Source organism: Mastomys coucha, unplaced genomic scaffold, assembly GCF_008632895.1.
Source record: "Mastomys coucha isolate ucsf_1 unplaced genomic scaffold, UCSF_Mcou_1 pScaffold1, whole genome shotgun sequence".
NCBI classification, from domain to species: domain Eukaryota; kingdom Metazoa; phylum Chordata; class Mammalia; order Rodentia; family Muridae; genus Mastomys; species Mastomys coucha.
The window spans coordinates 87,279,090-87,302,657 of record NW_022196891.1 but is presented as its reverse complement, the minus strand read 5'-3'; the positions used below and the strand labels follow the sequence as shown (position 1 = coordinate 87,302,657).

The following is a 23,568-nucleotide window of genomic DNA, read 5'->3' as shown; positions in this document are numbered from 1 at the left end:
AAAAAAAAAACAGTGTAGGATATAAAAGAGGGTGTTTGTCTTCCGAACACATTCACAGCAGAATGTTTGGTCAGGAGTAGTCAAGAAGAGTTTATCAATATTAATTTGATTGTGTACATCTCTAGATCCTTTCTGGTCCCCCACTATTCTTATGATTCACAGTGCCATTCCGAATGGGAGGTCCCAGGAATTGGTTCTCTTTCCCAAATATCTATGCTTATCTGACCTTTGTTCGTAAGGTGTACAGTTTTCACCGGGTAGCTGAGATTGTGCGGATCTCTCTCTCCTCTCTCCTGTTTTCCACCCTTATTTTTTCCCACTCTCCTTTAAGAGATAGTCCTTAGAGGAGCCTCCAGGAAGGACCCTTAATTGACCTTGTGGGGGACCACATTGATTTTCTCCACGTGCATCTTCATCTCTGATAAATTATAAAGCCATTAATTTGCTGAGGAAATGGCAGGGCCAGGCTGCGGCACAGATGTGACCAGAGCCGTCCCGGCTCGGAGCCTGCTGAGGAGTGCCAAGAATCAGGGAGAGATTCGGGCAGCCTGGATTGTTATGGTTAGCCTGAGTTCTCCTGGGAGCTGCTTTAGTGGCCACTGTTTACAGATCTAAAAGGTGATGATGTTTCTAGATAAATAGCCCTTCTTATTTGGGGTAAGTGGCTACTTATTGATCTACTAACCCACATGTATTGATTTGTTAGCCCCCGACTTCTATGTCATTCTCAAAGGAGTTAACTATAAATCCAGGATGGGCAAATTGTCTTTGGTATCGGGCCCGTTGCTTTAACAAAAGCGACACCCCACTCCTGCTCTCTCCTGCCAGGCGACCCCTCCCAAGTTGGAACTGTTATTTTAAAAGAAACAGATCAAAGACGATGATGAAGACAAGACGGGAGAACCCGAGTCTTGAAGTTTCACTGTGTTAGCGCTAGAAGGTGAAACTCGAAGCCATGTCTAAAATAACGTGTTGTGTAGCTAGCTCTACCCAGGCCTGCTTGACCATCTGATGCAAACTGCAGACGGTAGAGAAAGGAGCTGAGAGAAGGCATCTGTGGAGAAGGGAAGGAGATTCTAGACTAAGACCCTGCAGTGGGCTTTAGCAACAAGTGTATGGATAGCATACTGGGCTTTAACTGGGGAGGAGGACTTGGACATCCCCACCAGGCAGGAGCCAAGAATCGGTGCTGAATTGTGCCTCCTAACCCTTCCCCTTGGCAATCCGAGACAGGCAGCGAATATCCCGAGCACAAGATGGCTGGTTAGGAATGGATTCCAGAAGCTATACGGACGAGCACCCAGCCTCCCCAGGGCTGCTCATGGGGACTGGACACATTGTCAGTGTGTGTGGAGATGGGGACAGGAAGGACACACCCTTGCATTTAACCTCGTTTGTGCCTTAACCAGTTGCATCTCACATGCAGGAAGGGCTATCACCCAATCACTTGAAAAAGGCAAAGCTCATGTTCTTTTACACCCGTTACCCCAGCTCCAACATGTTGAAGACCTACTTCTCGGATGTGAAGGTAGGGACTGTTTGTTGAACCCATCTTTCCTTGTCTGTGGATGCAGTGTTGATCTGGACGCTCGGGAGTTAACAGGGATGAGTGTGAGGCCCACTTCTGACTGCACCTGTGACGTGATTGGCTGCTCTTCTTGTCCGTTTGTCCGATGGTGTAAAGCAAAGTTACCACTCGTTCATTAAAACCCAGGGCTGTTTCCTAAGTCACATGGGTGTCAGTGCAGGCCAGGAGACTTTGTCTCTGTCTTTCCATGTTTTAATAGCTTCCTGTATGAATCTCCACTGGTTATGTCTGGACCTTCCATGAAAAAAAAAAAAGATTTCCACCCCCCCTCTGCAACAGTAAATTGTTTCTGTTTTTGTTGGTTTTTCCATATTTGTGCCTCTGAAAGCTAACTTTTAGCACCTCCTTCCCTCCCGTGGAAAGGAGTGTGCATTGAAATTCTCTATGCAGTATCTGCTTCAAAACAAAAGTGATGATTGTCTCCTATTTACAACTTAATTTGTTGTTGATGTGGAGTACACTGAGCATAAGGGGATGAATAAAGTGACAGATTCAGGACACATTATTCAAATGAGGATGTGAGAGCTGTCGGCCTACAGCTGCAGCCCCCTCGTTCCATGGAATACTGGGACCTCCTGGTTCTCTCTGCACATGCGTGTGTGTGAGCATGCGTGTGTGTATTCATGCATGTGTATGTGTGTGTATGTGTGTGTGTGTGAGAGAGAGAGTGTGTGTGTGTCTGTGTGTGTGAATGTGTGTGTGTGAGTGTATGTATCTATGTGTGTCTGTGTGTGTGAGTATGTGTGTGTGCATGTGTGTGTGAGTGTGTGAGTGTGTGTCTGTGTGTGTGCATGTTTGTGTGAGTGTGAGTGTGTGTCTCTGTGTGTGCATGAGTGTGTGAGTGTGAGAGTGTGTCTGTGTGCATGAGTGTGTGAGTGTGCATGAGTATATGTGAGTGTGTGTCTGTGTGTGAATGTGTCTGTGTGTGAATGTGTCTGTGTGTGTTTGTGTGTGTGTGTTGTGTGTGTTTGAAGTAATTATTTGCGTCAACCTGATGCGTTAACATCTGTAACTATTTTCTTTTTAAACATAGACTGGGTATTGATGAAAATGACACACTTATCCAGGGAATTCGATAAACTTTATGTTAGCTGAGATTGGTTTAGGGGTTGGTGGTCCCCCATCTACCTCCCTGTATATGAGTTCTGAGTCGTTCAACCAAGATCTTTCAAGCCACCAAGATAGGCCTACTTTTGAATCTCTCCCTCATTCAGTCAGAGCTCTCCTGCATCTCACACCCAAGTCAAGCCCATGGCTTCAGTCTGCCGGCTAGTTCCCACCACTGTTGTCGAATTTGGCTTTACGGGGAAAGTTTTCTTTTCCTTTTTGTTTGCTTCTGAACTGTGTATCAACTTTGCCTTTTTCTTTCTCGGTGCAGTTCTTAAGTGAAGGTGTGTTCTTTTCCTCACCCAGTACCAACCAGCTGCTCAGAAAGGGAAAAGCAGCCTGAGGTTGGCACAGGAACCCTAGACACTCAAGAGACCAGGGCCTTTGGGAGGCAGGAAAGGATGTGCATTTGGAGGCTGCTCTCTACAACAGACCTACCTCTCTTCCAATAGTTCCTGGTTGGAGCAAGCGGGTCAGAACTGGTCAGTTTGAGTTTCACTCATAGACAAACTCAACTTTTGGACAATGGGACAGGACATTGCCATGCTGAAAGTTCATACTCAAGAACTGAACAATAGAGATACACACACACACACACACACACACACACACACACACCTCAAAATACTTTTCGTAATGTTGTTAGTAAGTTGAGACACATTCATAGCTACTTTAAATTGTCATTTAGCTATGCCTGAGCACCTTCTAGGACCTGGCCAACCTATCTTTGGTTCTAAGGTGGGGATAAGAAGGGCCATAATTTTGTGTACCATGTGCACACATACGTGCAGCCTTTTACCTCCTGATTCGTCCCTATACCTGCGCTGATCTGTCACATGTTTATAACATTATGACATTGCCTCATATATTTTTATATAGCACCTTTGCCCAGAGACAGACCAAAGAACTTTATGAATACAGGGGTCACTCACTCAGCAGCAAAATGAGCCTCCACGGGGGTGGAAATCCAAGCCATTTTGAGCCAAACAGCACCACTCAAAATAAGATACAGACATTAAAAATGTTACAGGCTCTATGCATTTGCATGAATGGTGAGTGGCTTAGGTGTGCAATATCATAAATCTGAGGGGGGCGGGGAAAAGCTTTCTGTTCCTTAAGAATGTACCCATAAACCTGTACAAACAGCCACGTACTCTGTCCATGCCACGATAAAACACCTGGGTCAATCTTCTATTTTTAAAAGCACTAATTTTCTACTACAGATTCAATCCATACTTTAACCACACTGGGAGAAATGGAGGCTAAAGTGTGAGTTTAGCTGAGTATTAGTTATCCTCCTTGATGGGAGGAAGCAGTCGCGTGTGCGACCCACTGCAGGAAACCAGGGAAGCTCGTTCCTCTTTTATTTTTGGAGTGAATTGGACATTTTAACTTCCCTAGCCACATCTTTTAATTTGGCTAGTAATAAGTGAATTTGTATTCCTTGGGCTGATAGAAGCAGTGATGCTAAGGCAACACACACGGGAAGCAGTTTAAGCGGGGTCTTTGGAACTTTCAGAGGACGACAGCAGAGCAGGCTGAGACTCCCCTAAAGAGAGGGTCCCCAAGTCTGAGTGTTGATTCTCCACCTACACACAAACATGTGCACATGATTCTGTAGCGCATATAGCCACATAAATCTTACCTGGTTTTTTTTTTTTCCAAGGCTAAGAGAACTAGAAATGGTACATATGCATGCACAATGAAAATTTTTACTATAGTTAAGGTCCAAGGAACCACTGCAGAATTGGGAGTGCCCTGGGAAGTAGGAGAGGGACCCTAAAATTTTGTCAGAAATGCCACTCAATTATCTCAAAAAAAGACATATAACACTTGGCTAGGGCACGTCCATCTAAAAAAGTCCTGACCCCAGTAAAATATACCTTCAAGTTGTCAAGTCATTTCCACTTCAAACAGTGGGACTAGACACTAGTCACCTTTGCAGTAAAAAATAACCCATAGAAACAGTATATACAGGGAATACACAATTCCTTGAGATAGGTGCCTGTCACAGCCATAGTGAGATGGAGTTCAGCCCTCAGGGAGCAACTGAAGGTGAGCCCAGACTGAATGAGGCACAGGACTTCATGCCTCCCTCTAGGCCTGGACCCAGTGCTCACCATTCCCCCAGTGGCTCCCTTTGTAGAAAGAGATAGATGCTCTCCACTTACTCAGGAGGGGGGAAGAGTTAGAAGGGAGTCACAGACACTCAGATATGTTGGCGCGGGAATGATGGAAAACAGGAGACAACTCCTGGACAACCATAAGTCTAACTGTTCCAGTGAGAATCTGAAGTTGTGTGCTCTCTCAGAGAACCCAACTCCATTGCACACTTAGGCAAGCAGTTCCACCCATTGTGATTTCAGGTCCACTGAGAAGAGTGTAAATGTGAGAGAGATGCCAGGGTGGAAGGGCGGCTGAGCCTTCCTGCTCACTGCCGGGTGATTTTTTTTAACATACACACCAATAACTCCTAGACCACTAAGCACAACAGATTCCGTGTCATTTCAGCTTTGAGGAGCAGACGCTCACAGGCTTCCAAGCCTGCAATGTTAAATGATGTATCTCCTCTCCTCCACCCCCTGAGTCAACTGCTGCCTAGCCGGATTAAGGTGTCAGGTTGATTTGTTTTATACATCTTTTGACCATGCTCACTGAATATTTAGGAAGTTTCTCCAGCCCATATTGAGGCTGAGATGTCCCGTGGGAAGCATTAATCAAAGTCACAGAGACTCGTACATTCTGGAAACACAGCCTCTTTATTGAAGCGATTAGTTTGTGCAGTAACACATTAACACACCACAGAGCTTGCCTTTATAGAACAATTGATCCTTTGCTCACAAAGCACGACACAGAGCGCTCGGAAATTAACTCTTTTAAAGTTGAATACTTTTCCCTCCTTCCACGTGAAGATCTAGAGAACGGGACCGCTTGCGTTTTTGCGTTTTGCTCTCAGCCGGGAATGAAAAAAAAAAAAAAAACCAAAAAACCCAGCACATTTCATTTCCCTTCGATGGCTGGCGGGGAGAGCCCGCTCTTGGGCCGTGGGTACTGCTCATTTTGCCTATCTTGTGTTTGGAGTCTGTTGTCCTGCCCATTCTCTCTCTCTCTGGTATTTCCAGCCTCCAACAATGTGCTTTAAATCTCCCTTTATGTCGCACTCGTCCAGAATGGCAAGGGCACTTACTTTTTTGTCTCTCTCCATTAGGTCATTCATGACCATTCTAGAAAAAAAAAAATACCCTTCTATTTTTTCCCCCTACAGTACTCTTGTCCACATGAGACAATGTCTTGTAACAATACAGAGGCCTAATCTCCATGCCAAGGCAATTTTCATTCCCCAGTGCACAGCCTCCTATCATTTTGTAATGTTTTGTTTCTTGTTCTAAAAGAATTAAAAAGGAACAGTTAGCCGTCACGGGGGCCTGTAGGCCTTATCTCAGTGTCTGGAAATTTGGACAGTGTATTTTACTGCTGAGATAAATGGAAAGGAGTCCGACTTCAGCAAATCGTAATGGGTTTAAGTTCTATTGAAATCGGCCACCAGAAGATCAGATAACGGGGGTCCTTCAGTTGTCTCTCTAATCGGGTTCCCCGCGAGGGTGAATGGAGACAGAGCAGACGCACAGAGAGTGAAAATATAATTCTTGGACAGGTTAAGTACATGTTTGAACTCTCGCAAAGCAGGAGCAGTTTGCTGATGACTTAATCATTTTCTGGTCAATTATCTGTAAGGGCCCTTGCAGCTCCACGGCAATTAGGACGCAAGATGGCCTTTTGGGAGGGACACCAGCCTCCTGCGTCTGTTTCCTCACGACTTCCATTCTCCACCATAAATTTTCATTCACTTATTATCTTTGCTAGTAGAGAAACAACTTTGCGCAGTAATTATAGCTCCATACACACTTTAGCTGTCATGTGGTTGCAGCCTGGATAGTCTCAGGACCAGGATTTCCTAAGTGTTCCTTGTTGATTTTTGATGGATGTACGCCCTTTTTCTGGGGGGTGAGGGCCAGGGAAAGGAATGGTCCCAATGACAAAAGACAGGGGTGTCTGTCATCCTGCCCAATAGGAAGCGATGGATTTATTGGTTTTGACTTGGCACATTAGGACACACCTGTCCTTGCCGTGAGGAAAACAGTCAATAAGGACAGGACCATTTGCCAGCGCCCAGGAAGACATCTTCATTTCAAAGGTCGTTGGGAAGCCTGGGTAAACAGACTTTCAAAGCCCAATCATGCTATCGCAACTTGGCATTTAAAAAAAAAAGTAATAAAGGTCTTATCTCTCTGCCATCTGTGAACTATGTCTTAACCACTTCTCCCGAGTGGCACAGTTGTCAAGGGAAGGGGCCATGGGCCTTCCAGTGCTGTGTGCAGAAAACACAGGCACAGGTACCAGGGTCTCCTATGACCCTACTGAAAGTAAATACTGTAGGCAAACCCTAAAATGGACGAATTATGGGGAGGTAGATGGGCATGGCATCACCCAGCACCCCAACCCATGCAAAACTCGGTCTGGCCATTCTACTTGAGAAGCGGGGTTCCCTCATTGAACAGGATTACCATGCAGTGATAAAAATCCATATTTAAAAAAATATCCACGGAGCACATGGCATCTGTAGACTTCACAGGAACACACTGCGTATGTTTTTTAAGGAACATCTGATTTAGAGTGTGGGTTCTCTTCCTGAAGCACAGAAGGCACTGATATGGTTTCTGTCATTGGAATGCTCTCTCATACTCCAGGAGACATTCATTCCTCCGGCCGCCATTTTGGTGGTTCTTAATATTTACCTTTCCAGGCAAAGCGGGGACTGAAACGTTAAAAGTGCTTTAAGAAAACTTAGCTAACGACAGCAGTGGCATGCTCACGTTTTTTCAACATTTAAATTTAACAGTTCAACAGATGCATTACCTCCCAGCTCATCAAGTGGTTCAGCAATTTCCGTGAGTTTTACTATATTCAGATGGAGAAGTACGCACGTCAAGCCATCAATGATGGAGTCACCAGCACAGAAGAGCTGTCCATCACCAGGGATTGTGAGCTGTACCGAGCCCTCAACATGCACTACAACAAAGCAAATGACTTTGAGGTAGGAACCAGTCTTCGTTCTTTGGTCATCTCCCCTTTCCTTTATTTATTTACTTTTTTTTTTCATGCTGGTTTCTTAAGCACGTCTCAGGAGATTGTCAGGTAGATTAGCAACCAGGAGCTTCCTAACAGAATCATCCTGACTCACCCACGGTCATTTCCATTCCCATCCTCCATCTCAGCTTCTGTGGAAGACCCAGTTGGCCACAAGAAAGGGAACTAAAATGTCTGAAGTAAAAGGCAAATATGGGATGATTTCATTTATGTTCTGGAGTGCTGGCTGAGCTGATGTGAGCATATTGTATGCAGTGTTCAACTACAAAGCTGCTTAAGAAGTCTAGAGATGATTAGTAAAGCAGTTCTGTGATTGGTATGAGAATTTACTAAGCATATTTCAAAAGAGATCCATTCACATCTTTTTTTTTTTGCTCAAAAATTTCAGTTGCATTTCCATTTGTTTGTTTAGTGTGCACACAGATGCGAGGCCTTGAATGGGGGTATGCTTGAGCCATAGTGTGGACATCAAGTTCAGAGGACAACTTTTGGAAGTTGGTTCACTCCTTCCAATCCAGTAGATCCCAGGGATCAAACCGGAGCCTTCAGGCATGGTGGCAGGGCTTCCAGTCAATGAGCCGTCTTGCGCTAGCCTTTCTTTTGTTATTCTTTGTGTTTGCTTTTGAGAGGGAGGAGTAGCTTGTGTATCCCTCTCGTATATGGGTATATTCTAGATGCATGCAAAGCAATACAGACCATTCTCAGGAAGCCATGTCCTTGCAACAATGAGAGGTGTGTAGCTACGAGTCAGGTGTTTCTTTATAGTCTGCTATAGAGCCTTAGCAAACAGTTTTCATCCATGTGATGACTGCATGAGACCAGAAGAGCAAAGCTCCCAGTACTTACAAAGGCATCTGCTGAGCCCTGCTGGCCTGGGCAACAATAGTTGGAAGCGGGGTATAGTAAGAGTTCTGTAGACTGAACCCTTGGGAAAGGGTAGACCAGATAGCTCTGACTTGACAAAGCTGATCCATTCTTTGACTCTTCTTGGGTAGATGTGCCTTGAGGGCTGAATTTGAGGGAATTCATGATTGTATTCTTGTTTTCTTCTTTGAGATAAGTACCCAGGGATGCCCAGAATATTCTCATGTCAAGGGAAAGAGGAATGCCTATGATCTGACTTTGTCTATAAAAAGACCTGACCTCCTCGTATTCCCACTGCTTGTTCATTCCTTCTCAGCTTTGTTCCCCACTGCTTTAGGCAATGCAGATCAATTATGGGCTTATAAAAAAATGGAGTGTGCAAACTTCACAAGGAGGTTGTCAGAGTTTTTCCTTGAAAATTTGAATGGTTATCCTCTAAGTTACCAATTATATCTTTATTGTCTAAGACCAGTGTATTTCTTGCCACACATGTTGTAAATGATGTTTCTCTCTGCTGGATGCATTAAAAATAGGGGTTCTTGGAATTCAGATCCACCATCTTATTTATTTACTATGGGGGTGGGGGAGTTCAGAGGGCAACTTATGGGAGCCATTTCTCTATTTCATCATGTAAATCCCAGAGATAGAACTCAGGTCATCAAGCTTGGCAGTAAGTGCTCTTTATCCACAGAGCCATCTTAGCTCCCTCTATCTTAAAGCCAAGGTTTTCAAAGTCTCCATTGTCACAGTACTGATTGATTGTGTGGACAGCCTTGGAATTGCCTTCCAAAGCTGGAGTCGTACAGTGGCTAGACTTTCAAAGAAACCTGTGGAAGAACTTGGCTTCTTGTGCCTTCTCTTCCAAGTCTCTACACCAGGAGCTACTACAGTGCACTAGTGAGTTACTCATATTATAACAAATACTCACTGAGCAGGTACCTCAGCCTTCATAAAAAGACCTCCCAGTGTTCATGAGTCAATTTCTGATCACATGTCCTTCAAATGCACATTGGGATCTGCAGGGCACCTACTTGCTGGAATTTAATCCCCTAAGGAGCAAAAGGACACAAACAGGGGACACTGGCATCAAGAGGTACCCAGCAAGCTGCTCCATTTAGCATCATCCAAAGCCTCCTTCATACGATTACCATCTGATAACTCTTTTTCTCTGTGAATCATATCCACTTCCAGCCAGGCCACCTCTTCTTTATCTGCACAGTCTATTTTAAGAGTGCTTTACTGCAAGGAGAATGGGGCCTAGGCAGGAATCCTGTCACTTCTCATGTGACTTAGGGCAAGTTATTCAACTATTCTGAGACTAATTCCTCCTTCACTCATAAACAAAACCAAAAACTAAAACCAAACCAAACCCACCAAACAAACAAGTAACAAAACATAGGCTGTTTCCAGAATCGTGAGAAGCAAGACTCAACAGCATGTACTCTGCCCTGACTCCTCTACACAGAAACTCATGAATGTGTGTGTAAGCATGCACACACATACACACCCATGCACTCATGTACACACACATTCACACACACAAACACACAGGCATTCACACCCACTCACACACATATACAGTCACACACACATACACATACTCACACACTCATATACACATACACTCACAAACAGGCACTCACACCCACTCACACACATATATTGTCACACACACATACACACACTCATATACACATACACTCACGCACACAGGCACTCACACACACACATACACAGTCACACACAGGCACTCAAACTTGCACTCACCCTTGCACTCACACATACTCATATGCATACACACACATGCACATGCACTCATGCACACACACATGCACAAACAGGCACTCACACAAACATATACACACAGGCACTCACACATACTCACACACATACAAAGTCACACAGGCACTCATACTTGCACTCACACATACACATATACACACATGCACATGCACTCATGCACATACACAGGCACTCACACAATCACACACTCACACACACAGGCATTCACACACATTCACACACATACAAAGTCACACATAGGCACTCACACATACCCATACACTCACACATACATGCACATGCGCTCACATGCACACACAGGCACTTACACAAACACATACTCACACAGGCACTCACACAATGTACACACACACACAGAGGCACTCACATACATGTACACATAAACTCACATAGCACTAAATGGTTTGTAACACAGCGTCTCAGTTTGGCACATTGCCTTACCAACCTTCAGATAAGAGAGACCTCCTTTCTGAGCTTTGAGCATGGAGGTCAGTGCTTAAGTGAGATGCTTAAAAAGCCACCGTTCTTATCTTTGTAACTTTGCCAGTGTGGGCTGTGGCTGTGAGCCAAAAGTAGCCCCGGCACCTCTTGCCGAATGCCTGGGCTGATAGTGCACACAGCTTCACTCTTGCATTGAAATTTCTCTTCATAACATCAACTAAAATAACCCAGTAGTTTCAGTATAAGCTAATGGGGAGCATGGAAAAATAGAGAGTCTTGGCTCTTTCCAAACTTTTAAACAGAGATGAGAGTAGCAGAGAGATGGAGGCAAATTCACATGATGTTCAAAGATCCAATCAGTCAAGAGGAATAGGCTATCCCTCTATTACCTGCTCAAACCATGCAACATCTCATGGATTTCATTTTAAATTTTCTCCTAAGGCTGTTAAGATGGAGGTGGCTCAGTTGGTGAAATGCTTGCCAGATGAGAGCGAGGACCTGAGTTCTAATCTACAGCACCTATGTAAAAGCTGGGAGGAAGGGGAGACGGGCAGATCTTGGGAGCCCATGAATTCCAGGTTCGATGAGAGACCTTGTCTTAAAAATAAGATGGGAAGTGATAGAGCAAGACATCAGACACCAATCTCTGATGGCCACATGCACATGTGCATGCCCCCCCACACACACATGCTTCTAGACAGTTGTGTACACCAATGATAAAATAGCCAACACCTGTTGACTGTTTACTGATGTTCCTTTGGGAGATTCATGGCAGTAACTTCTTTACTGGGGGCAATAGCAGTGACAAGGTACAAACAGATCAATGAGAGCCAAGCTTGACTGGCTTTTAAATTATTCCAAGTGGGTGGGACTCACAGGGCAGACAGGCAGATGGGAGCAGGGGATGCTCTGGCTTCTCCCTTCTGTGCTAGGACATTTTCTTCCTTCCTTTCTCTTTCCTACCCTCTAACCTGTTCTTGATGGCTGTGGTACCTCTGCCATTGCTTGGCACCCCTCCACCACCCCCCAGCCCCTAACACTGGTGGCTGTGCAGGCTAGAGAGATCACTGGTGCCTGCTCTACAAATGAAGGAGCTTATCACTGGGTGGGAGGGAGTGGTTTGCAGAGTTCTGCTCTTCTGGCCCTGCACTTCCTGGCCTTTCTGAGTCAGGACCTTCTGAGTGACAGGAAGGCTTACCCTGCCTTTTGTATCAGCTTTCACAATTGCCCGGGGCGCTTGGCTCAGCATCCAGACTTAGGGTGTTGAGAGTTTGAGATGACCCAGGGGATGTGGAAGAAGACACCAAAGGTGGAGGAAAGAATGCCACTTTTAGTCTGTACTAAAGGGACGGGAGTTGGCTCCATCACATGGGGTGGGACGTGCCGTTTCTGGACATGTTCACCGAGGTGTGCAGAGGAAGGAGTGCGATTTTGGCGATGCCTCCTGATGATGAGGTTGGCCACAGGAAATCCATCTTTCCAGGTGTGATGCTGTGTGTCTCCATGCTTCCTTCTCGCCTCACTGTGAAGAGCTTCCAAAAGAATTTTTTTTTTCCAAGCAGGGAAAGGAGGTTTGCCATTGCTTTCCAGCCTTTAAGTCACACCCGTACTCTGACTTTAGGGGCCAGTGGAGCCAGGTCTTAGGGCTTTTTTTGCTTCCCCCTCAACTGTGGGAGAAGGAAGGTAATGATTCCCATCAGTTTCCAAAGCTAGTTTACAGTGCGTGAAGAGTTCAGGCTCGGCAGCTAGCTAACCCGTGTGACTCGGAGGCCAATCTCACTATTTCTGAAGCCCAGAGAGCGGTGGTGTGGCTATGTTCCCTCAGGTGGCCATCCCTTGAGTGGAACTCAGAGGCCATGATGAGGTAGAGGGTGAGAACTTGGGTGATATGAGTATACGTTGAGAAGAAAATGTGATAACTGTCTCCTGGCACATGGGGCCCACTTTCTCAGTGGGCACTATGAGACGGTTCCATTGTGAAAAGCCGGGCGCCCCCTCCCAGGGCCCCTCCAGGGCCCTTTGTTGCTTAGTCAACCTGTAGGCAGAGCCCAAGTTCCCAATAAGAATGACTAATCTCTCTTGCCCCTTGCTAAGGGCTCAGGTTGGAGGCTGGAAGGCTTAGAAATAAATAGAGCCAGGAACTTGATTCATTCATTAGTGGGCTGGTAAATGCCACTTCCTACGGTAGCAACAGGCGTAACATGTCACTGGGCCCATCCATCACAGAGCCTGTGGGTTTGACATTTCTCTAATGTCACGTGACAGACAAGAGTTCTTTATGTACTTTCTCACTTTTCTACTTGGGCATTGAAAATGAAGGTGTGTCTCCCCAAAAGCACACCCCTACCCCTACACATACCCGTCAGCCCATACTGAAGTTATTGCCCAACCTGTTCCTCTTCCAATCAACTCTTGCAGATTAAGTTTGGAAGCCTCTCTAGAAAGAAGCAGGAAGACAGGTGGATTTTGGAAGCGCTCCCCTCTGCTCCAAACAGATACGAGATGAGGGATAGCTTGGCTAACTGGGCACATGACGGAAAACCCTTTACCACTGTTGCTATCTTTTGGCCTCCAAGCCACCAAGCCATTTAAACAAGCTCTACACAGCACACTCTTAGTGGGTGGCAAGGAGGAGGAGAAAGACTTTCCATCCCTTCCCGTGCCAGTCTCACTGGTGACAAGCCAAATGGATCTTTTAAGAGACTGAATAAATGATGCCTAAATGTATGTACACACATGGCTGACTGGGACAGTAGTCTCACAGAATGATCACTTGAAATTGAGGGGGAGAGAAGAGGGAAGGCAGGATGGGCAGTGGGCTGGAAGCGGGCTGAAGGGCACACCCTCATGGAGCAAGGCTCCATTCCTCGGCTGGTTCTGAGATTCAAAGTGTTCATCAGTATAATGAAGCAAGAGGCCCATTGATTTATGATCTGTTTGGCAATATTGCATTTTCTAGCTCCCCGTGTCTCTTTTTTGTCACTGTGCTGCATTCAAGCACAGTGAGCACAACTTTAAAACCCCCTTACTCAACAGCTTTATTAGGGATAGCATCCCGTGACCTTTCTCAACATTCTTAAAGAAAAAGATAGCGCGCACTGCCGCTCTACTCTGCTCATTGTCCTTTGTTGGGGTGAACAAAGCATTTTCTACAGTGGGTATAGCACGTAATTATACAGCTTTCAATAGCAGTGTCTTGGCACATATCAAAGTTCAGAGGAGCCCTTAGAAAAAAAAAAAGATGTTTTGTGGCAGCCCAGGGAGGGTCTCATCTTTCCTTCAGAAAATAGTTCAAGGCTCTTCTGTCTAGCTTCCCTACTTAGAGCTTTTTCCCCTCCTGCTTCATAAAGTTTAAAGGGGGTTCAGTGGCGTTCTGTGATCTATTTCCTTTGAAAGATTGTGCCTCGGCGCACAGAGGCCCTTTGACTTCAAGAGTTCGTGGATCCATGTCTTTAGGTATCATATGTCTGACCTTATCAGTTACTCCATTTAATGTAGGAGAAAAACTCTCAACTCTTTGTGTTTGTCTGTTTTGCCTCTGTGAAATGATTTGGTGAAAAGACCATCCTTTTTAGCACACCACCGAGAGCCATTTCTGACTGTAACCTACCCTGTGGCTTTTTCTCTCTTTAAAAAAAAAAAAAATTGTCCTTGTGTTTTGTGTATGGATGAGTTCACAGTGAGAATAGAATTATACAAGGGCGGACACACACACAAAAAAAAATTCTTTTGCTTTTCTCCTGCTCACCCCCCCTCCCATGATCTGTTAGCTCCCCAGCGGCTGTACCCCAATAGGCGAAACGTTTAGCAGGCACAGAGGCTGGCAGTTGGGGTGCTGGGTCAGTGGTGGGCTTGCTCTTGCTCTGGCCTGCCCTTAAGGCCTTCATAATTAATTGCCCTTGGAAGATGACGAAGTCTGAGGACAGTGCGGCGGGGTGGCTATTGTCTGGTGTGCAGCTCTCCTGGCCTCGCCTCTTTCTTCATCCCACAAAGGGTTATCAATAGGAGTGAGAGCGCAAGTTCCTTTCCGAGAGCCGTTGGTGGTGGCTGGAGCTTTTGGTGCGATGTGACTATTGTGTCCAGTCCGTCTGGGATTGAATGTCTGGAGAAGTTCTAAGAGCACACTGAAAGCCAGCCTGAGTATGTGGCCTGGATTAAACAGACGCACACGAGAAACCCAGGGCTTGCTGAGACTTGGCCCCTCCCCTTTCACCTGGGTGACAACTTAAAACCCAATGTTCTCATTGTCCTCTACCAGATGGTACTTAGCTTCCACAACTTTCTTCCTTGTCAGTCACAGGCAGAATATCTTCTCTCACCTGCTCATTTCTCTTCAGTCCATCCATATGAATCGGCAATACTATTTTCCCAAACAGCCTTTCCCAGTGCAGCATCCGAGTTTAACTCTCGAAAGTAGATTAGTCTAGTTTTAATGCTCCTGCTGTCTCACCCTCCAAGATTGCCTTAAGCCAGTCTCCAGGGCTGTTTGGTTACATGACATAAAACAAATACAATCTGTTTCCCCAGCCCCCCTCCCACTCCTGGCTGAAATACAAAGTAACGATGGAAGGTGGGGGCAGCTATCTCGAAGAAAGAAGGACTCTCTCTGGCTGATCATTACTCTGCTGCCTTTTCTATTAACTAGGGTGAAGCCAAGAAAAACAAATATAACCGTTCTTCCGAAGAGTTGAACTAGCAAATTAGCAAGTTTTAAAATAACGGCACTGCAGAGCGTGTGGCAGCTTCAAGGCTGACGGGAGCCATATTGAAAAGAAATCTGTGTCCCTGACAGGGACTCTGTTAGGGTGAACAGGCCTGCAGGCCGGCCGGCCACAGTCGACTCTGTCCCTGTGGCTCTTTGCAAACACGTTCAGAACAGACCTTTTAGTATTTAAGGGGAACCTGAATGTGGGCGTTGACACAAGAGATATAGTCAAACCAAAAAGGGGTCATAAAAAATTAAAGTTCTTCTTATGAATATTTCATGAGAAGCCATGAAAAGGGGCACTGGTTAGCTGAGTTCTTTGTGCTTGGACTTCTTCTTCCGGGCTCGGAGCTATTGTTCTTCCAACCTCTCAAACAGACTTTCACTTTCAAACTGACAAAAGTCACTTAAAAGCCAGACAGCTGTACTAACACACCCACCTTACTGGGAGGGAGAGCCACCGGGGCAGGTGACAAGGTCTGCTGGGAGATCTTGTTTAAAACATGAACAGGGCCTGCCTGCCTTCCATTCCAGGCTCGGCCGTTGCTTTTACTCTCAGTTTGAAGTTAGCCCTTTGTTGTGGATGATAATTTGTGTTCCAGCCCCTCGCAAGTTCTCCAAAATATTTCTTGCTCGATTTTGTTTCCCTTATGTCTTAGGTTGTGACCAGAGTCACACGTGACAGAAGGTGCAGCTGCTAGAGATTCGGTCCCCTGACTCTCTGGTGTGCCATCTCCCTCTGCCTGTGTATATTCAGCCTCTGCCATTTACGACCACATCTTCCTGAAGTGGTTCGGATTCCCCTCGCCTGGTTAGTGGGTGCTGGGATCGATCGGGTGAGAACCCAGGCAAAGATGGACATCCACCCCACCTGGGAACTCGAGACAGGGACGAAAAGCAATGTGCCCCAGCCCTCTGGGTCACAGCCATCCATGGCCGTGGAAAGTCCTCTCTGTGTGTGTCTTCGAGGCCTCCCTCCTCTGTCACCTTGTGTACAGTCTGGTCTGTGACACTGATGGTGATTATGTCATTATTTTGCTCTGGGGGCCCTGGCACATCTGCAGAGCCCCAGCGCATCTTTGTTACGCTGGCACCCGTCCCACGCCGCAAATGCTTCATTAGTCCTGCTGCCGGCCTCCTTGCCAGACGCGAGTGCCCAGATCCAGGCTTCTTTCTGCTCCGTTCTTTTGTGTGGCTGATGAACGTGTGCTGATCTTCCCTGTTCTTCCCTATTCCCCTCCACTTCTGAACTCCAGATGGCCCAGTCTTCTTGCCCGGGCCCACCCCAAAGTCTACAGGAGAAGTAAGGTGACTCTGCACCCCCTGGCTCTCCGCCGTCAGAACTAAGGTTTCTCAAACCTGTAATTTGAAAAGATGGGAAGGGCTCCCTCCAGTCTGTGGTGGTGGGCAATGTTAGGATTTGGGTTTGTTCGATACTATTCCTGAGAATCCTTTCCCTTCTTCGTCCTGCTCAGCCTTTCCCTTGCTTGCTGAACCCCACCTGCATATTGCTGAGTTCTACCAATTCTCTGAAAACTAGCTATGTTGTTAAAGGTTCCCTTTCTCTCACTGGGCTTGGACCCTTCACCTGCAGCCCCTCAGCAGAATCCCTGGCCCGGTCCTTCTGCAACCAGCTCCCAACCCCCAATGATCACCTGTTATTTAAACACTTGGCTGTTTTGGAAAGATATTGAACTCCTCTCTCTCAAAAGTTAGCCCCTCTGTGCTTAGCGGAGCCATGGAGTCTATAAAGGTGCGCTAGCTCCGCCTCCAGGAACCACTGTCCATTTCAGAGCTTAATATCTTGGGCTGTGATGACTACATAATTGGTATGTTTAATTTCCCCTTAAATCTGAATTAATTGATCTGTGTTCTTGTGTGACAAGCAGCTTCCCCATAGAGATTTAACCGTTTTTTAGCCCCCTAACAGTGTAGTGCGTTATCAGCGTCTCTGTGTGGGCAGCAGCCTACGATTCTCACTCACTTGAAGGTGTAGTTAAAGGAGTCAGTTTATACTTTTATGGTGCTCATGGTCGAGCTGTTATTCTGAATCCGAATTCAGAATCTTAGAACAAAGACCTTCATAAGGATTAAGGAGAAAGGTCCTCCAAAGAGTGAGTTGTTGTGTTGGCCCGTTTTCCTGAGACGTCCCAATACATTCCAAAATTGGAAACAAGAATATGCATGACCCCTGTTGTGAATATTCATGAACAATCCAGCTGACAAGGTGCAGAGAGAGGAGGTTGGGAGAAATCTCTGAACCACCCAGCACTGTGTTAGCAGTGGGCAGAGAACACACAAGTCAGGGGAAACTGGTATCCATCACCGAGTGACTGCTTTTCAAAGTTTTCCTCCCAGGATTGGGTCATTTTGGTTTCACCCTAGGGCTTGTTAAAACCTTTTTAAAAACTTAACCTCGCTGGGCGGTGGTGGCGCATGCCTTTAATCCCAGCACTTGGGAGGCAGAGGCAGGTGGATTTCTGAGTTCGAGGCCAGCCTGGTCTACAGAGTGAGTTCCAGGACAGCCAGGGCTACACAGAGAAACCCTGTCTCAAAAAAACCACAAAAAAAAAAAAAACCTTAACCTCATTCTCAGACTATACCACTTTTCAAAATAACAATTCTCTAAATTTATTACCTGCTATGAAAATAGTCTGCTGTTTTGATGTCTCTGAAAATGACCCCCTTGAAGCTGCCGAGAGGCAGATTGCTGAGGTTTGAGGACAGGGTCACAGCCTCTGTTTCCTTCCTGATTTCACAGACTTTAGCATTGTTCCCTCTTAGTCTTCACCTCTATAGATTAAGGCGCAACACTCCTGTTCTAAAAGCCCAATCGCATGTAGTCAGTGGGCTACCCCGATCATTTTAGCTGCCCTGCGCAATACGTTTCTGTCTAGCAGTTTTCTTCCCAGGGATGGCTTCCAGGACTAAACCACAGGACAGAATTCCAGGTGTGGGTGGCCATGGTACACTTTGAAGACTGTCCCTTGGACACACACAACTGCACTCTGCTGACTGTTTTACAAACGTATCCTCAGAAGTTGAGGATACAAATGTATCCTCCGTACATGGGTTTTGTTTTTTGTTTTTGTTTTTGTTTTTTATTTTTTATTTTTTATTTTTATTTTCTGCTGTTGGGAACCAACCCCAGCCTTGTACTTAAGAGGCAATGCACTCTATCACTGAGCTACCTCCCCAACTCCTCAAGAGTTTATTGGTTAAAGCGATCCCATGAATCATTTTATGGATGATTAGGCTTTACAAAAGGACTATCAGATTCTAGGCAAATTCTGGTAGATGGAGTTTTGTGCAGAGGCCATATCCAACTATCGGAAGAGTGGGGTAGGCCCACACCACTGTCCAAATGTCCTCAGAGTGTTTGTAGGTGAAACACTGTGACATTTGACTTTATGGGAAATAACCTTAGTCTGGGACATGGATCTGTAACAGTAGCAAGGGTGATGAGAAAGTTCTGCCTTCTCTGTCTCGGGTCATATGTAACATGTTTGTTTACAAGAAGCAGTTATTGTATCTGCAGGTACCACCTTGAAGTCTTAGAAAGTGCTCTGAGACTCTCCACCATAGCGGCCCTGGGCCAGTGTTAGAGTAGAAGTTCAATACATCCAAGCTGGAGCCAGTCAAATCAGGATCCAGTCTGCTCTCCTGCTGTCCAATCTGAGAAGCACTGGCAGGCGTCTCGCCCTCTCTGTGCTCATGTTTCTGATCTGTAAATGGAGATGCAATGGTAGACACTCAGAGTTGTGAGGATTTAGCACACCCATACAGGGTTGTTAGCACAAAATGGACCCTGCAGAAGCCCTTTCTCTCATTGGTGTGTGGAGTCAAGTGCTATGGGGAGGAGCAGAAGTAGAGCCAGTGAGTAGTGGGGAGGATTGAAGCTCGGTGATTGGCTCCAGACCTGGGGAGGCAGAGAAAAGTGGAGCCCCTCCAGACTAGCTGAATAGGGCTTCTGGTTCAGCTAAAAACAAACAAACAAACAAAAAGTGCCAGTGGGATTAGGAGAGGATGAGAAGGAAATAAACAAAATTCGTTATGTGATTTCATGAATCTGTCAAACCATTCTTCAAAATGGTGGAGAGTAACTGAAGAATAAGACATCGAACCATTGACCCCTGGTCTCCACACACACTTGCACGTACGCACACACAAACACACACACACATGTACACGCACAGAACCTCATCATTGCTACATCATCAGGAACCCAACTCTTGCATCACTTCCTTCTCACCCTAAACAGCCAACAGACAATTCTCATCAGAAGTGGGTCCATTAAATCAATGCAAAACTGGTTTCCAAAAGAGCAAGTGTTTCTTTCTGTCTTCTCCTAGTCATGGCTATGAGGGTACCACCACCCGGGGACTTGCCTGGGGACTCTACAGGCTTCTGTTCCAATGCAGAAGGCTGCAGGAAGGAGACCTGGACTGCAGGGTCAGGCTCTACACACCTGCCCATCCCTGGGCTCTACTTTGCTCACCTGGAAAAGGACATGAGTAGACTCAGCTTTGTTCTGACACCGTAAGGCCATGACTTGGGAGTAGAGGACATTCCACACTTTCTCACAAAAGCCCCAGAGCCTTCATGATGCTGTAGAGCTGTGGGCTCTGAGTGCCGAGGCCCTGGGAATGCAGATGGTGTTCACGTGGGGCCACTTCCACCCTCGTGACTCTGCACAGCTTAATTATCTCAGAGAGCATCTCCAGGGTGCTCATTTTCCTTTCTTCCCAGGGACGCCTTCACAGATCCAAATCCCAGCAGCACCCTTGAAGATGAGGAAACTCCCTTATTGGGATGATAGAAAAAGACTAATGCTTCAAATGGATAAACAATTGATGGCAGCCTGAATTGTTGCACCCACCCCTCTTGCTGCTCACATTGATGACTCAGCTACCCATCCAATGAGATGTCGGTGTAGGCTTCACCCAGGTCTAGCGCATGTAGTTTGGATCTGTGTAGACTAAGGAAAGCTGTAGGCCTCAACACCTGGACACACTGTTCTATACCTCCACTTCAAGGAAGACTTAGCACTGCAAGGCATGATGGGTACTTTCTTCCAAGAGCATCTCTGTCTTTTCCTTGAAAGGCCGTTTAGTCATCAAGACCACCAGTGGGATTAGTTCCAGATGCTAGGGCTTGTGGGTAGGCAACAAATCCTCGTGGATTTGTATGGTTCACGTGTCTTAGGGTTTTGTGTCCCCAGCTTCTGCTTCCCTAAGCATTTCCTTACCACTTCCTCTTCACATCTACTGCTGCAGGGCACGGTTAGTACAAGGTGATGTATGCAGTGAGAAGGGGTGAAAACCAAGAAATGACCAGATGCTCAAGTGGAAGGGGATAAAGGGTTGTGGTTCCAGGGCCATCTTGTGGATGTGCCTTGTGGCAAGGCACCCAGTGTGGTCCCCTTAGGTGTTGCTAGAGATCAAATATGCCCTGATCTATCTGAGAAACTTCCCTGCTTCTCTAAGCCATTTGTGTTTCTTGAGAAATTTCCGTGTCATCAGAATCTTATATGTGGCTTTTGAAGGCCAGGTGGCCCCTCTGACTCTATATGGGGTGGATGATCTGTCCTCCCCCACAGACAACCTAGAGGTTATCTGGCCTATCTTCCAACCATTGCCAGCAGACCCCATAATACATGGCCTCTGCTGGTTCACAAGTTGATGAACTTTCTTTGGCATTTAACATAGACAACCCTGTCCTCATTGCCCTGCTAAAGCCCACCTCCAAGCAGAATCTTCCTAGAAACTTTTTTCCCACTGTTCATCCACAGTAACACAGGTCACACAGACAGGATTTAAGATGGGCCTAAGTAGAGCTTACTTATGAAGGGAAAGTGGATATCTAAGGCAATCACATGATGCAATGTCCAGCAGCACCAGAGTCGCTGCGGATTATCTGTGCCCCAGCCTCCCTTCACACAATATCGAAGCATTTGGGCCATGTTGATTTTGGATAATCTTCTATCCAGGAATGGCACCAAGCTTGGCTCTGTTTGTTTTAACCACCTCAACTGGTGATGGCTGTGAACACTAACCTTACGAACCCTTAGCCTGTCTTGACACTGGGGGCACACACGTCTGAGGAATGATGAGGCATTTCAGGGTGAAGGCCAGAGAGACAATCCCAGCTCCCTGCAAGAACAACTGGTGTGTCCACAGAATTAGTACACAATGAAAGAATATTTGGTGTCTAGGAAATATGGTAGACCTCAAGTCTGGCTAAGAACAGGAGTTATCTAACTATGACCTGCATGCCAGCTCTGACCCTTAGTCTCTTTTGGACAGTCCCTGTGCTAAGAAAGGCTTTCATATTCTTAAACAGTTATAAGAAGGGAGATTATGTATCTGACAGCCACCCTTAGTCAAGGTTGACGGCCTCTGCCAGGGGTTGGGGGGGGCAGTCTCCATCTTGAAAGCTAGAACTAGCTGAGATCCTTCCAGTTTCTGACCGTTTGGTGGGGTCATCTTGGTCTAGTCTTTACCACCACAAAATAACAGATGGCCAGTCCCAGCAGAGTGTTTTCAGAGATGTCTAAGATTTCAGAATCCTGTGCCACGTCTCTGGGACATGGAGTGGGTACTTGATTTTAGCTTCTGGCGCTTTACCTGCTGTGTGTCAGTTTTAACTGGGACTTGCTCTTCAGAGACATGAGAAGAACTTGAGAGGGAAGGAAAATTTACACCTCCCACCCCCCCCACCCACTCCCAGCAAATCACCATTAAGGTTTCCTAAAGTGTCCCTTCAAGACTTCCACTTGGGAGCAAATAAAGTGGCTATTTCCAGTCTATCCTCCAACTGAATTTCAGCCTCATAAAATTAGTGTGACAGTCTCTAAAGACATTTCATTCTGCTCTTGGGTCGCTAGCGCCAGCTTCTCTCCAAGTTTGGAAAAGATGAATTTATTTATTTTCCTATCTGTCCATGGAGCTGACAGCAGGATGTATACATAGTTTAGAATGTATGCACACGTTATTAACAGGGAGAAGAGATGCTAAGACATTTTTCTACTACCTGGAAGTCATGGTTACTGAAGATGCTATCCTCCAGGACCCTGTTTCTGTAATGTGTATGTAATCAACAGCTTAAAGATGCCAATTTTATAGCGGGGGGGGGGGGGCGGCTCTGAAATTTCTAAAGACCTGATCTTTAGAAGGCAGAGACTGCAATCCAGATAAGGAAACAAAGAAAATGGCCAGGTGTTTCTCAGTTTGTTGTCCGTGCTGTTGTGTGGAACTGTGCAGATGGGGTGTGTCCAGTCCCTTTCCCCCGCCCCTGCTCCTCCCCCCAGCAAGATCCAGTTCCTCTGATCCTTCTTCATAGGGTTTTACTCTCTATGCAAGGTGGATCCTTGCCTTCCTCCTCTGCCAGCTCCCTGCGACTGCTACTCTCTACAGTCCTCTCCGGTAGCCTCTCTACAGGCTTTGGCATTAGAAAGTCAGGTACTCTATTGGGGCAGGTCACAGGTCTTGTCTGGGAGTAAGAGGCCACAAGCCTGGCAGATCAGTGCAGTGGGAACACACAACGGGGACTTGCTTCCCTTCGGCCAGGTTTTCTAATCACCCTGCAGCTCTGTGCATCTAGCTGAGAGCAGCCTTGGGGCTCGGGGGTAACCATCCCTCTGGTTCCTTCCTGCAGCCAGGGGTCCCTCAGTCTCCGCTGGCCTCCCGCATTAGCATGACATTGCCTGATGAGTGCAGGCTGGGAGCAGCTTCCACCAGCTGAACCCTAAGATCCCCAACTCACTGGAGAGTCTGGCTTTGGGGTTTTGGCAAGAAGGCCTATTGCCCATGGGGTCAGCATGAATAAAGATTTCTTTCTTCCTCTCCTTTTTAAAAGTCAAACATCAACTGAAACTCTTCCCAAAGCACCCTCTGCCCCATTCTCTCTCTCT

At 46.3% G+C, this 23,568-nt stretch overlaps 1 protein-coding gene across 5 annotated transcripts in view; it reads left to right on the top strand.

Moving 5' to 3' along the window:
- Positions 1-23,568, top strand: part of Prox1 (prospero homeobox 1) — a 53,295-nt gene that overhangs the window by 15,876 nt on the left and 13,851 nt on the right. For all 5 annotated transcript variants that reach the window (XM_031338621.1, XM_031338595.1, XM_031338603.1 and 2 more), the window contains exons 3-4: positions 1,421-1,528; positions 7,596-7,790. In XM_031338621.1, coding sequence (XP_031194481.1) covers positions 1,421-1,528; positions 7,596-7,790 — 303 coding nt within the window. The remainder of the gene's footprint in view (positions 1-1,420; positions 1,529-7,595; positions 7,791-23,568) is intronic.